This window comes from Triturus cristatus, chromosome 3_1 (assembly GCF_964204655.1).
Source record: "Triturus cristatus chromosome 3_1, aTriCri1.1, whole genome shotgun sequence".
Taxonomy (NCBI): domain Eukaryota; kingdom Metazoa; phylum Chordata; class Amphibia; order Caudata; family Salamandridae; genus Triturus; species Triturus cristatus.
This window is the reverse complement of record NC_140583.1, coordinates 310,739,856-310,756,042: the sequence shown is the minus strand read 5'-3', so window position 1 is coordinate 310,756,042 and position 16,187 is coordinate 310,739,856. Positions and strand designations below refer to the sequence as shown.

The 16,187-nt window shown below is 44.8% G+C and overlaps 1 protein-coding gene across 5 annotated transcripts in view; it reads left to right on the top strand.

Annotated features, from left to right (window-relative positions):
* Positions 1 to 16,187, top strand: part of CPEB1 (cytoplasmic polyadenylation element binding protein 1) — a 493,259-nt gene that overhangs the window by 203,355 nt on the left and 273,717 nt on the right. For 2 of the 5 annotated variants that reach the window (XM_085644001.1, XM_085644003.1), the window contains exon 3: positions 6,510 to 6,704. The exons of 1 other annotated variant lie outside the window; for it this stretch is intronic. In XM_085644001.1, the coding sequence (XP_085500127.1) occupies positions 6,510 to 6,704 (195 nt within the window). Of the gene's footprint in view, positions 1 to 6,506; positions 6,705 to 16,187 lie in introns of all 5 variants that reach the window. 2 more of the 5 variants (XM_085644002.1, XM_085644000.1) reach the window with 1 other exon arrangement.

Below are 16,187 nucleotides of genomic sequence, written 5' to 3'. Positions count from 1 at the left end.
TTCTGATGCCTCGGCTCAAACTCATTCAAGCTGTCTGGCTCGGTACAGAGTTGACAGAAGTCTTAGTTGGAACCGAAGCCTTCCAGTTCCTAACAAAAATCCGGTTCAGAGCTGAAACCCTCCACCCACAAAATAAACCACATTCGTAACCGAAATCTTCTGTACCAAAAGGCCAACCAATACCAGTTCTGAAAACATTGGCACCGAAATCAAGATGTTCCCTCTGATCCAAATTTGGACATTGTTCAACGAAAAAAGTGGATCCCAAGCAAAAAACTGTAACCCTGGAAGGACCTATTGATTCCAGACTACCTCAAACAAGCTTCCTGATAAGGACACTGACTACAAGATTCCTTTTCAAAGTCTGTTGCTACAGTCCTTTTCATCCACCTCCACCATCCCTCGACCTCCGAATCCTTTACGTATCACACCTCAATCCTTGACAATCTCACCATGATGGGGATAATATTGATGAAGTGGGTACACACTTACAAGTGGATCTATGGACAGACTACACAACTGAGTCCCCCCCCCCCCCCCCAGCAGACAGGAATCTTTTTTACCCTGTTAAACCTTCTCCTCCTGATGACAATGTAGTGGGAGCTCATTGCTAGAGCTGCACAATATTATGGGGTGGCACTCCACAAAAGCTCTAGGGGAAGATTTTTTTTTTTGTTTGAAACATTAGGATCTACACATAGGTCTTCACAAACCCTGCCTAAGCTTAAGGGGGATGATGAGGCACGCTGATAATCTTAAAAGATCCCGTGCGTGCACAAATCTTAACTCCTAGAGTTGACAAAGTATAAACCCTCCCCAGCAGATCTGGTTTTATTAAGGGCCAGTTACCATTAGATTCATTGGTAGTAGCCAATGCTCATAAACCGACTAATTCTCAAACATCAGGGGGACGCTCCTCCACCAGATAGTCCAAGCTGATAGACGCTTCTGGCAAACTCCTAGCTGGCCAGGCTTGTAATCACTGGCGCTTTGCAAACACAGGGCCTTTTAGCCAGGTATGACCGAGCACACCAGGATAAAATGGAGCAATTGCTTCAGTATCTCCCAGATGAGCATAAAATAAAAGCGCAATATTTAGTGAAAAGGAAAATTAATTTGCAATTCTTCCATAAGATGTGCTCTAGATGCTGCAGATACCGTGGCTAGAGGTCAATACTAGTATTTTGTTTGGAAGGCCTGCTTGGTTAAGAATTTCTGGGTTCAAACACAAAGTTCAACAATTAATCTTGAACACACCCTTTGATAAACATCTTTTTTGGTCCTGAGATTGAACACTCCAATTAAAAAGGACACAAAGTAGCTAAATCCATGGGGGCGCTCCAGTTGCCTTCAAACGGGCTTCTTTGGTTGCTCCTTTTACCGAGCGGCGTCCAAGACCACACCTTCAGACTAGAATACCTCCCCTTGCAAAAGGAATAACCATTCTGCTCCCTCTGCTTTTATTGCGGTTATAGAAGTAATAACTTTAAGGTTAGAGATAAGGGTAACACCCCCCCAACTCCCCTTCCCCCCCATATAGGCAGTTTCTTACCCAAACTCCCCCCCCCCCCCACCCCCGACATACCACACACGTCAGGAAGACTTCAACAATTTCTCCCCATTTAGCAATCTATAACCAACAAATGGGTAATTGGAATTATCCAACATGGTTATTGCCTGGAGCTTACTACCTATCCTCCAAACATTCCACCTTGCTTTCACAAACTGTCTCCAGACCATATGCAATTGCTCGCACAGGAAGTGCAATCTTACTGAAAGGAGCCATAGAACCAGTTCCAGTAAAACACCAAGGTTCAGGGATTTACTCTCTGTATTTTTTCATTCCCAAAAAGGTCAGATCCTTAAGACCTATTCTGGATCGGAGTTAAACCACCACATACTGTCGAACACTTTCATATGGTGACCCTTCTACAGGTACTTCCATTTTTACACAAAATATTGTCTACTCTAGACTTTAAAGACATTTTTTTCATGTTCCAATGCACCCAGCTCATCGCAAATACCTCCAATTTTGTGATAGCAGGCAAACCTTACCAATTCAAGGTACTCCAGTTTTGGTACTACAGCATGGCAGTCATCGCAGCTCATCTCAGAAGACTGCTTATTCATGTCTTCCCTTACCTAGATGACTGGCTCATCAAAGCCGGCACCAAACAAAACGGTCTACCACCAGAGCTTGCTACGCAGCAAAGTCGGAGATTTGTTGTTTACTGCAATAATGATCAATCCTCTAGATGCTTCTATACAAAATGTTACCTGTTACCCTTAAAGCAAACTGGACTAGTTTATAAATCTTGCAGTAGTAGATGCGTATTTGCAGCACAGGCAGCCCTTATCACTATTTAAAGTGCCAGTAATTAAAGTCTTTATGAAAGGCTTAAGAGTGATACCAAGAATTCGCCTGCCATAGTATGGAATTTCAACATTGTCCCTATAAGGCTTATGGGTCCACAGATTGAACCATTGCACAAGTGCCCTTAGCAATTTCTATCATGGAAACTTGCTTTCCTCATTCTCGTCACCTCATCATGGAGAGTTGGTGAGCTAAAGGCATTAACCTTGGAAGAACCCTTCTTTCAGCAACACAAAGGACAGGGTAGTTCAACGCACCAACCCTAAATTCCTCCCCAAAGTTGTTTATATGAAAAACAAACAAATTGAGTTACTGGTGTTTTTCCTCAATCTGACTCTGTAGCAGAACGCGCTCTTCACACGCTTGATGTAAAGAGTTCATAGTTGGGACAAAAGACTTTTGCAAAACAATTTGTTGCATTTGCTCTACCTCACAAAGGCAATCCCATCTCTAAATCTAAGATTGCAAGATGGATTGTTCAATGATTTCATACATGTTACACAAGCTAAAATAACTTTATCCATACCCTCTAGAGCGCATTCCACTAACAAAATTGGTGCTTCTGTAACCTTTTTAGGTAACATTCCTCAAGGTGACGTATGTAAAGCAGCTACATGGTCTAAACTTCACCTATTTACCAAACACTTATGTAGATGTTAGCACGATAACAAGCAATGTAGGCCAAGCAGTACTTAAAACACTATTTCAAGCAACTGCAATATCTACGGATTAGCCACAGATTTGGGTGTATACTGCTTTGTAGTCTATGCAAAGCTTTTGTATTTATAGTACACATGCCTTCAACCGAATGATGCTTACCCAGTAAGCATCTGTTCTTGGCTTGTAGAGCTGTAGATTCACATGTGCCCACCCGCCTCCCCGGGTACCTGTAGTTTCAGTTCTTCATTAGACCTTCATATGCATGGACAACTCTATACTAAACTTACTCCGTTCTCACCCCGTTGCGGGAATACAATTTAACAATGGAGTTGATTACCATGCCCACTATCACCGGAAGGTGTAACCTTACTTCAGGACTAACTTTTTTTTTTAAGAAAAACTACTTGCAAACATCCAGACCCAACACTAGAATGGCAGGAGTATGCAAAGCATGCGAATCTACAGGTCCACATGCCAAGAAAGAACAGATGCTTACTGGGTAAGTAACGTAATCCTTTTTTGGTCTGCTCAGACAATTGCATATACCACACTTCCATAATTGAAATTTGAATGTGGTCGTCACACCTTTGCCACAGATGGGCAATAGGAGCAGTTTCTAGCCATATCACTGTATACCCACAAAGGGTTTGCAGGCTCCTTCTGGAGAAGCTCTTCCCAAGTTACTACACTATTGTAGAGCTTCGTGGGTGTACACTGCACAGAAAATTAGTGTGTATATTGAGACTTTAGCAACAGTTATTTCTTGTGACTTATTACTGTCAATGTAGTGCTTTTATCTCTATCTTTGACCCAGATATCACTCACGGAACAATCCAGGAAGGTGCAGGTGATAAATATAGCAGAATTGCCTTGGTCACTAATGCCCCTTAAATATTTCGCCAACTATAGAACTTGTAGGACAACCTGCCAATCATAAGGCAAAGGCTGTTAAACACAGGAGTGATTGCATGCAATCCTTGGCAGGCAGTTGTATTGGGGAGGGGGGGTTGGAATGCAGCAGGGCACAAGCATAGTACTGGCTAGTTTTGATGGCACACTGGGAGTGCTGTGGTTCACAGATTAGGAACCATTGCATCAGATGTTTACGTAGCACTAATGTACTACATTGATGGAACACAATCATTTTGCCAGACAACTAAACTAGCATTCTCCAAACCACAAAAGGGTAAAGCAATTTCCAAATCTTGTCATGTTGGATAGTAAAATGTATCCAAACATGCTATTCTATAGCCAAGTTACCACTCCCTTTCCCGCCAAACCTCATTCTACACAAAAAAGCTTATGTTGCATTTCTGGAGAATATAACAATAGCTGACATATATACAAAGTAGTTTTGGACTACACTGAACACATTTACTCTACATTACTGTGTAGATGTCATGCCACAAGCCAATGTTAGTCAAGCAGTACTGTCTAAATTATTTCAAACCAGTACACAGCACCGGTTAGCCACCACTTCAGAGACTGACTTCAGTCTGTGCTAATCATGTGTTTCTACAGCCACACATGCAATCAAACTAATCGTTACTTACTCTGCAAGCATCTGTTTGTGGCATGTAATGATGTAGATTCACATGCACCCATCCTCATCCCAGGTAACCTGTGTTGGTTGCATTGCTACAGATTACATTATTTCCTTTGCATGTTCCTCTTCGTAGGATAAATCCTCCTTGCACTCCATCCTCGCCTGCCGAACAGAAAACAATCTAACAATGGAGTAGAGGACCATGCACATTGCAAGCAGGAGTCCTACACCTCGTTACTCAAAACATCTTCGAAGAAAAACATACACACTTCAAAACCCAACGATAGATGGCGGACTTATGCTAAGCATGTGAATCTACAGTACCACATGCCAAAAACCGATACTTACAGGGTAAGTTAAATTTACACTAATATATGAGAGAATTGGAATTTAACTTTTAGATGGCAGTTAAATCTGTCGTGCATGCATCTAATTTAAAAAAGTGTACTACAGGGTCGATCCATGAATTGAGTTTACCAATACTTAGGTGGCGCATTACCCTCACCGACCTGATTTCAAACCTATTTGCGTGTTTCATTATTCTGTACTGGTCATTGCATGCTTACACCACATGGGTGTATATAGAAGCCATAATTCAGTCGTGGTCAGGGTTTGTTTCTCTTGGGTGAGATTTCCCAGCTGCTATATTGACTATATGCAATCTTTCAGCTTGTTGACATTTGAGTGTCCAGACAAATTAACTGGAGTAGCAAGGGCGTTTTCACAGGGCCGAGTGCCCTTCCAGATTGCAGCATCAGAGTAGTTGGGCCAGTGCAAGGCACATTGAACTGATCTCTGGGAAATGGTCTCGTCCCGCACCTTAACTACTAAAACTCACTCCTTTGCGTTGGCAGGCTTTTACATCTTGAGGTATTTGGGTAATGCATGGCTAGGCTCTGCCTGCCCTACTGGGGGGTGAGTGTGAGCGTAACTGTTAAATCTTGTGATGCAGAGACACAGCAGTGCCTTTTAAACTAAACTTTTATTGGTGCCTGGGTCACCACGCCCTGGCCCTCGTGACTCCTTGGAGTGCAGTTCCATGCCTTTTCAAACCCTCCTCTCCCCCTCTCAGCCCCCACTCCCTCACCCCATAACAGTGGCAGCCGAGTGTTTAATGCTGTACCTTTGCCGGCATGCGGGAGTTTTCCTTTCATTTTCCCATTTGAAGTGCTGTATCATCCTGCCCTCCCGGCTATGACGCCGGCATTGAGTTCAGTCCACTCCCTTGCAGCTAAACAATGTCTTCATTTTCGTTCCCTTCTGAAGGTTATCCACATTACTCAGTGGTAAACAATGCAGCGTCAGTGAGCCAGTAGCCAAGTTTAGGCAAATAGATTATGCTAGCAGAATTTGTGCAGCTCGGGGCTGCTGATTAAGGGCTGGAGACGGTCCAGGGCTGGAGAGCAGGGCTTTTGGGTGGGGAGGGGCTGGCGAGGGGTGGAGGTTGGGCGACGCAACACTGAACTGGCAGATTCTCCTCTGCACTGTCGCTGCGCAGTTGTATGCACGGACTCGGCAGAGATTCCCACTGCGTCCTGTTTGCTCGCTCTTGGCTTCAGACTGCCCGGCTTTTCTGTGACCCTGCCCGCCTTGGTTACACCTTTCTTCCCATATGCGAGACTGATTTATTTTTACCCACCCCTCCCTTTTAAGCAATTGTTCTGTTGCATTGCGAAGCTGATGTCACAGGCGGCAGCGTGGAAGTCTGTCAGCCGCTGTGTCACATGCCGGCTCAGTCAGTAATGCAGACTGGATAGGAAAGGGTGGGGGATTTTTTTATTTGTTTGGGCTGCCGAATGCATGGCTGCCTCCTGGGTCTGGAGGTGGCACAGGGACGGCGACACCAGCTTTCCGCCATTAGAGTGCCTTTTGAAGAGACAAAAACTCGGCTCCCTTAACTCTCGCCTTTCTTGTGTTACGCCCAAGCAGACTTCCAGGACTCCGAGGGGGCAGCGGCGGCCGCCAGCAAGATGCTCTTCCCCACCTCCGTGCAGGATTCGCCTCGAGTGCTGCCCGACACCAACGACCTGTGCCTCGGCTTGCAGTCCCTCAGCATGACCGGGTGGGACCGACCCTGGGGGACCCACGACCTGGAAGCTGCGGCCCACTCCTCCGGCCCATCAGGTGAGTGTCGGACGGCAACAGTTTGTCGCCCCCTCCCTCTGCTGTCTCGAGGCTTGCTGTGGCTGTCCAGTGATCTTAGTACGAGGGATGGGAGGGGATTCGCACTTAAAATAGGATTTGGCACACTAAGAGATTTTGCTTAAACTGGTTTGCGCACAGATTGTTTCGGATTTAAGCAGGTGGCCACTTTCTCATGAGTGACGCTGCAGAATAAACCAGCCCGCCCTAGGAGTGGTTCGTAGCTGATAGTGGCTTTGCTTGTATTTTTGCAGAGTTTAGTCACCGTGATAATTGGAGTACTTTTAATCGAGTGTTTTGTGAAGTGTACAGCTGTATAGATCTACACTCCCTATTAGGCACTGATTTTCAGATTTGTTTTTGCTGGGCTTGTCGTACGAGTTGTCATTGACCAGCCTTCTAGGCCCCTTCAGATGGAGCACTCTGCAGCCTTCTTGCCGGCTTAGATCTGTAATGGATTTCTAGCCCTAATCTGAGGAGTTTACACTATATTAGATTATCTTTGAGAAGTTTTTTGTGGCGATAGTGCTAGAAAAGTGCGTTCAATGGGTTTGATTTTGCTTGAGGAATCTTTCCTAACAAATCTATTTTAATTTGATTCTATGACGTTTCACTTCACTTCAACCAGCTTGCTGGAGGTGTTGACGGATCACCTGGAATGGCATGAGTGATTGGCAGAGTACTCATTGCTGCTGCAACAGTGGCGTATTGCAGGTGGCATTGAGATGCTTGAACGTTCTAATTCCTCCTTGCAGTAATTTACAAAGGCATGCTGTGACGTACTTACCACCTCTAAGGAGCATTGTAGACTGTTTTCAGTCTAGCATAATCTGCTGGTAGTGGTTTTGCAGCGGATATATTGTGGTCATAACTATGAACTTAACTTCAGTCTAGTTCCACTTTAGGAACCTGGTATGTAGTGCTATTTTTTCCTGGGCCCTTCACGTTACCAATTCCCCCCCCCCTCACTTTTTGAAGTCTCCACAATGACAGTCCAGCTCCTCCTGCACTCATTCTCGTGTAAAAAAGGATAGCCTTCCTTTTCTCCTGCATAAAAAGTTTGAATACCATGTGGAATTGGATTCAGAACAGGACCATCTTTAGTATTGTAGATGCTGCGGCCAATAGTTAATATAGTAACTGATATTTGTAGTACACACAGCTACATAATTGAGTCTTGCAGATGTTAAACATGTAATTTGAAGTAACAAGGTGCTAGCGGAAGTATAAACCACTTGGTCACCATGATACCCTGCCCTTTGATAGGGCAAGCTAGGTAGGTTCCGTCAAATCTGATTACTAGCCAGTTGAAATGGGCATCTTGGTACATCTGCGTTTCCACAAGTTTGTTCAGTGGCATCGACACATCCAGTCCCCTCCCTGTCCAGATAATTTTACTGGGTTGGATACTCCATAGGTAGAGCAGGGATACCACACTGGTTCCACCAACATTACGAATACATTACCATTGTTTTGAAGCACCTTCCAACACAGACTTGAAAGATTGTTCTTAAGTATGCTGTTGCACGCTATCCTGGGCACTGCTTGCATTTCACGTCCATTGTGCTCTAATGTATTCTAAGCTCTAGTTCTAGGGTGTTGAAGTGGTGTGAAGCATTTTGGTTCTGCGTAACTGCAAAATGGTGGAAGCTTAGTCGAACTAGTTTGGCTCGTACATTATGCAGCCTTTCAAAAAAAGATAAGTCAGTCCTTAACCTCTCCAAGGCAATGAACATTCCCAAGGGTGTGTAAACCTCCCTGGGCCTTGCTAGTGATGTGTAGAGCAAGTGATCTGCAAATATACAGCAATGAGTAAAAGACTCCAGACATCGTCTGAAGGTGTCTAAAATGCATGCAGTGCAACATTGAGAGGTAGAAGTATTGCTTTACTGGCAGGAAGTGAGGTTTTAAAGGATACAAAGCGGGTACTTAAACTACTTTCTTTGAATTTAAGTTCACTTTGCGGAGGTTGATGGGTTTCTTAATGTTTAGCAGCAACGGATGCACTTTCACAGCTGATTTCCTAAGCTTCAAAGCCAAATAGAGCATTTGTTTTCCAAATGCTTCAAGTTGCTAGCCCACTCTCTGAAAGCGAAGGAGATTTGGCTAGGTCCGGTAATTGAGACATGAGCAAGTGACACACACCAAAGTGAAACTGGATCCAAACTCTCCCTACTTGGTTTTGCCACACTCCCTTGTTCAATCCCACCTTGAAGATGACTTGATTAACTAGAAATTGAATACCACCAGTCTACAAGAAAACAAACCCTGTGGTCCTGCTGTCACCGGTTGAAATCTAATCAGTAGCATCAAGAGGAGCTCGCACTTTAACTTGTGTTGCCATTTACACTTTCAAACAAGTGAAATCCTTAGGGCTCTTTTACAGAAGTAGTCCTATAACAGTGGAAAGGCCCACGTTGACCTTGCATTTATTAGAGATGGCCAACTTTCAATCTAAAATTGTAGTTTCATTGCAAATCTAGACAGTGCTCCTATTCCTGATCCATACAGACAACCTTATTTTATTTGCCAGTGAATTTTCCAAATTCAAAATAGAATACTTGGTTGACGTCTGACTTGTAGAAGAAAAGATTAACTTTATTGTGGCATCGCTTTAGATACCAAAAATGCCTCTTAAAGTGGGAATAAGCGTTCTTTAAATTGCTGAAATGGTGCAGATACATGGCACATTTATCAGCTGCACCAAACTACTCTACGCGAACTTCAGCTGTCATTTCTTATTCGTATGTTTTCCTTCACACTTAAACTCTAAAGAGTACTGCAAGGATGTTCTGCTCCGTTTATCTTAACCCTTGAACCACTTTTAGAAAAGGTCAGAATGAAGTCTAGCATAAATCGAAACCCCATGCCTCATTAAATTCTAGGATATGCCAACGTTTTGATTAACTATCCAGTTGGCTCCAGCCACATCCCAAGAACTAAATCTATATATCCCTCCATTATGGTCCAAACTTGAGTAACCACTAGCTCAAATCATACTCTCCAGATTGTGCTTAACAGATCTTCTAAATATGAATTTATATGGAACCTCTACTTAAACCAAAAGACATTTAATGACTAAATCAGATAGGTCAATGTCCTAGTCCCCTCCCACCCAGTTGACGATCAAAACTGTTCACACATACGTTACGCTGATGTTTCCATGTTCGTTTGTGCCAATTGTGTTTTTTGTTTTTGTCTTCCTGAAAACTTGACCACTCTGAATACTTTGCTTTGGTGTAGAACATACCTTAAAATCACAATCCGGATTCTTAAATTACTGAAACAAGTTGGAATTAACTTTCCAGATGTCAACCTTTAGCAGGGTGTGCTAGAACTAACCTGAAACTTTCCTGTGGCTTAAATCCTCAAACTTAGGTCAAACTTGTGGCCTTCCTAACAAATTCTTCTGTTTTCCTCTGTACTGGAAACAGGAAATCCAATTTCATAGCACTTCATCCTCCTGTCTAATAAGACATTAAGCAAAATGAGTTGATGGGCCCATCGGATTCAATGGCTCAACACATCAAATGGTACAACAAACACCAAAACTGCATCCTTCTGAAACACCTGGTTGAGGAATAATCTTTTGGAATAGGTTTTCAAGTCTATGCCATTGTGGTGCTTGAAGACAACTGAATCCAATATTCTCTAGATCAAGAAAAGTAACTTGAGAATATTTAGACTTCCTAGGTGCACTGTCGTTCACATACAAGATCAGCACAAATTAAATTGCCACCTCCTAGTAAACCACCCAAGCAGGCAGACTTTCATAAACCCATGTAGAATGTGAGCCCCCCACCTCCCCAAAACCACTTTTGCTCTTCTGTGAGGCACCTTTAGTCTTCTGGACGTGCGCATATCTCGGTCTGTTCTAGGGGAGGATCTGCCTATCTAAATCTGCAATGGTTATGCAATTATTAATTGTCCATTGGACTCAATGATCCCCCAACAGGCTTTGCAAAGCCTCTTATTGCTGGCCATGCTGTTCTAAATTTGGAATGTATGGGATTGAATCTGATCCCTCCTGGCAGACTCCACTTTAAGAGAAGGTAATGGGCCTGGAAATCACATTTTAATTTATAATACAGATCTCCAATGGAGGTTCATATAACTTATGACCATGGTAACCATTATATAATACAGTATAAAGTGAATTCTCCAGCCCATTACATAAAATACTTAAAGAGCTCAACCAACCAACTTCCAGCAGTACATTTCCTGACCTTTATAAAGCGAACATGCATAGTGCCACAGATGTACAAAAAGTGGATACTAGAGATTTATAAATTCAATCCTAAAAAGGGACATTGTGCATAATACAACATAAAATATTCAAATATTGCAAGCATGCCTAATACCACAAAAGCATATAGTAGTTGTATACCCTAATCCCATAAATTCAACCTTTAGGAAGTCTCATCGCGAGTAATACAGGGCCTAATATGATGTATTGGTGCGAGGACTGACTGACCATATGTCAGCAGGTCTGCACCCCTTATTACAATGCAACCACACATGGTGCGGTCACAAACTCTTTCTCCATGGGAGCTTGTGCTGCAGTCAGAAACCGGCCACAGCCCAAGCTCCCCAAGAGTAATGGGAGTTTGTGTAAATCCTTGCACCGCATGGTGCATTGATTTACAGGGGGGCACTATAGGTACCCCCTCTGTCCCCAAGCGGAGGCCTCAGGGAGCCCTGCTATGGGCCCCCAAAGTCTGACAGGCTTTCCAGGTCAAAGCCCGACAGGGAAAGCATGTTGGAAACAGACCTCCTAATCCGGACGGTGTGAATGCCATCCACATTGGATAGTGGTGGGTTTCCAACTGTCAGCCGAGCTCCATGAACCCATTGGAAGCCAGCCGGAATGACCGGCTGGTTTGAATTCAAACATCACAATCCTAATAGGGCATTCATAAGTCAAACCGAGAATGTTGGTAGGAGGCTTTCCCACCTTCATCCTAGTGAGCGCCATAGTATGCAAATATTAAAAGTTAAAGACCTGAATAGATTGAATTATGCTATACAATAACCTTAAACAATATCCAGCAACCTAAGGAGTACAAATATGCCTGTAAGTATAACCATACAAGTTCATCCATGCAAGTTTGAGAAACTAGGATCTAATAAAGGGTGACATAGATTATATAGTAATCCCCCCAGCAGTACCCCAGGGACTCTAATACAGGTTTTAAAAAATTTGAAAAATGGATAAATATTACAGGGCATTTAATTCAGTGGAAATTTTACACATTTACTAGCCTCCAGAGCCGATGTATGTTATGTTTAAGAAACAGAGGTCTTGAATGACAGCAAGAATTCTGTACCTTGGGACAAACCAAGTTAATGATTAAGAGCTTGGATATATAACTGTCACCTCCCCTTCTATCCTCTTTCGTGATTTTCCCAGATATCAGTGACACTTGAGGGGAGCAGATCCATTCTCTGTAAAAGGAGGCATCTTCTGGTCCTGTGGGGGCAAATTCCTAATTGAGTAAGGCGGAGGTTTAGTCCCCAAATTGCTCTCAAACTAGGATTGTGCGAATTAGACTGGCCTAGGACTAGGTCCTAGGTATACTGACTTTAAACAGTCCTAAAATGCTTCAAGGTGGAATGCTTAAAGGTGGAATTGGGCGTAGGAGAATCTACGTTCAAGCAGAGTCCAAAAAATGTCGTTGGTCTGCTCAAAGGACCTTCAACTCCTTTCTTCCTGAAAAGAGCATTTCGAGCTTCAAGGCTGCATGTAGCGCCCTTCAACATAGAAGCAAGTTTCCCTGCCTCGACAGCAGGCAGGGAAAAGGAGTAGTAAGACCAACCAAACAAGCGCAGTGCATGAGGGGCTTTAAGTGTTCAAATTACATATGTAGTGAAATATTAGACCTTCTCCAGTATTGGGGTGTCTATCATAGATTCACATGCTTGAATATTCCCCGTCGTCGAAGTGGGAGTCCCACGGTATATAAAAAGCAGTAAGTGTCATGTATATACATATACATAACCACATAATAGCATATACATATCCAAATAAACTTTATATATACAATTCAAAATAACATCGTGAAAATACCATAGGATAGTATTGACACATAGGAAAGCATTGAGAAAGAATCACTTTACTGACATCCTTGTCGTTTTATAGTCCAAACTCTAGCCAATCAGGCGCAAGCACCCTCTAGAACCTTCTCCTCTGAGGCTCAGGACCTCAGATTTTCTACCGCACGTCGTGTGAAGGGAGTCTCCCTGAGCTCTGCTCAGTTCTTTGGTCTGGTTTGAGTTTGTCATCATGTCATCAAGTAAGAAGTCTCTTTTCCGTCCCTGTTCATCTTGTGGGAAGTTGAGACTTTTTTCTGAGGAACCTCATGAAAAATGTATCTATTGTCTTTACCCTGACCATAAGGTGGCCAACTGTAAAATTTGTAGAACTTTCTCTCAAAAGACTTAGAAGGACAGGGAGGGTCGCCTATTATTGTGGCTTCAAGAACTGAAGGATATGGATAACCCCCTTTCTGAGGTGGAAAGTGTGGCATCTGTTCGAACAGGAGTCCCCTCCAAGCGTAGTAGTGTTCAGGACTTGCCGTCTCCCTTTTTTGAAAAAGACTTCATCTTGAAGTGTCTGCAGGCCAAGTCTGTTACTACACCAGCGCCCCCGAGACCTAGCTCTCGGGCGTCTCTGACTCCGTCAGCGCATGTTTCTAGTCAAAAACACGCAAAACCGTCTACGGGCCCGACGACTGCCCCTCCGTCGACGATCTGCCACTTCATCAACCTCGTCGACTACGGTGTTGAGCAGATTTCCTGCGTCGTCTAAGACTTCGACGTTTTCACCGTCGACTGTGGTGTGCGTTTCCCTAAAGACTATTTCGTCGACGATTCCACTTTCTTCTTCGTCAACGACTAGGAAGCTGGCGCTTCCGTCGACGTCTAAAGCTTCGTCGATGATAAGAAGTCATCGCCGTCGACTCTCGCAGCCTCGTCGACGGCAGCCTCAAATTTTGCAACTATGCCTTTGGTGCCAATGTCTACACCTGCGCCAGGGTCGGTCGACAACTCCTTGCTGCAGCGTCGCCATACTGTGCTGGACTCTGTCATGCCACCGGTCACTCGGCCACCTCATCAGCTATTCCTCTCGGTTGATGAAGTTTCGGATTCTGATGACTATGTTCAGTCCTCTTTTCGAGATGCTCGTAGTCCTTCTGAGCTTCATATTAAATGCCAAGATTTTGAGGAGGATGACTATTCGCAGGATTATTACTGTCAGGAGATGGAGCAACATACCCCTGCACAAGTTCCTATGGCGCAGCTCCCTTTGTCGCTCATCTCCAACCTTCAATTTATGTTGGAAGATTACAACCGTCGCTTTCCGGCTTCCTCTCCTAGTTCTCCACGTGAGACGCCATCTGCCGTTCCTTCTACTCCTGTGTTGCCAACGATGCCAACACTATCTGCACCTGCATTGGTTCCTCCTGCAACAGATGAGTTTGTGGATAATCTGGATACGGAGGAGGGAGAGCTTCATGATGACTCTATGGCGGACTGGGATGACTATCCAATCAATTCGCCCGCATCACCTCCAACATCGCCAGTGAATTCACCACCTGTCGACATAACAGGATTCCATCAACTGATGGAAAGGGCGGCTCAATGTTTTCACCTTCCCATGGTTAGGGAGGAGGACTGCTTTCTGTACGACTTCAAGTCCCAGCCGCAGAAACGGGTACGGGCTGTGCCCATTATGACTTTATGTGGAACGAGGGCATTAAGCTAATAAACTCCTAACTCCATCCCGGCAGTGCTCCCGCAACTGGAGAAGTACAAGGCCCCGGACTCTTCTCCAGCTTGCTTAGTGTCTCAGCCTAAGCCAGACTCGGTGATCACCCAGGCGGCGCAACGTCGCTCCAAAAATCCATCGTCTCCGCTTTCGTCACCTCCGGATCGTGACAGCCGCCGCCTGGATGCCATTGGCAAAACGTTTTCAACCATGGCTTCAACAGTCCGAGCAGCAAACTCTTTGGCCATCCTCTGTCGTTACGATCGACAAATGTGGTCGGACATGGCAGCTTTGGTTAAGCTTATCCCGTAAGACTCTAGAGCAGACGCTCTAAAGATCCTGCAAGAGGGTGAGAGGGCATCCTCCGAAATCGACTGCTCCGTCGACATTGCCTCCACGGGTTTTCGTCAATTGGCTGGAGCGGCTGTTTTAAGGCGACCGGGTTGGCTTCGTTCCACCTCGTTCCGTCAGGAGGTCCAGGCCAAGATTCTGGAGATGCCGTATGACGGAGAATCTTTGTTCGGCCAGCATGTGGAGGACGCTTTGCAAGCCATCAAGAAGGACACAGACGGCTTGCTCCCTCGGCACTCTCCAGTTCCGGAAGCAGCCCTTTCAGGGTGCGCACAGCCGCGGCACCTACTCTTCCTTTCGTGGGTCTTCTTCCCAGTACCGCGCCTACAACCAAGGACAACGTTATTCCTCACAGCCACAGCAGTCTTACAGGCAGCAGTCTGGCAAATCTTATAGAGGAAGATCCAATTACAGGGGAAACTCTTCCAAAAAACAATGACTGTGTACATCAAGGGTCCCCTCTTTCCAGTTTTTCCCTTTCTCCAGTTGGAGGACGAATCTCCCAGTTCTTTTCGAATTGGTCCTCAATCACTTCGGACCGCTGGGTTTTGGACATTATTTCAAGGGGCCATGCCCTAGAGTTTGTAAAGGTTCCCCCCACACACCTCTCCATCCGGACCTCCTCCCGCTCACCTCAAAGAACTTTTCAACCAAATCCAGATAATGCTCAAGAAAGGGGCCACCGAAGTGGTTCCGAAATCACAAAAGGGGTTGGGGTTCTAATCCTGTTTTTCCTCATACTAAAGAAATCAAGGGAGTGGCGCCGCATCCTCGATCTAAGGTCTCAACAAATTTCTCAAGGACCAATCATTCAGCATGCTCCCGCTAAAGGACATCCTTCAATTCTTCTCTCAGGACGATTTCATGACGACAATCAACCTTCAGGATGCTTACTTCCATGTGCCCATAATTCCATGCCACAGGAAATACTTACGTTTTCGTGTAGGTCACAGGGATTTCCAATTCAAGGTCCCGCCCTTCGGCCTCCGCTCAGCTCCGCGGGTCTTCAGAAAGATCCTGTCCCCGGTGGTGGCCCATTTGAGAGTAATGGGCATACAAATATTCCTGTATTTGGACGATTGTCTCATCAAATCTCAATCCTCCCACCGAGCGGCCCTCGATACTCAGCGCTGTCTCACTCTGTTTCAGTCTCTGGGCTTGTCGATCAACTTGCAAAAGTCTCAGCTCACGCCAGCTCTGTACAAGACCTTTCTCGGCGCTACCATCGATACGAGCAGGGCTATGGCCTTTGCCTCTGCAGAGTGGCAAACACTGATTCGACAGCTCGCAAGCTCCATCGCAGCAAAGCAGTCAGTTTCAGTCCGCACATTAAAGTCCTTTCTGGG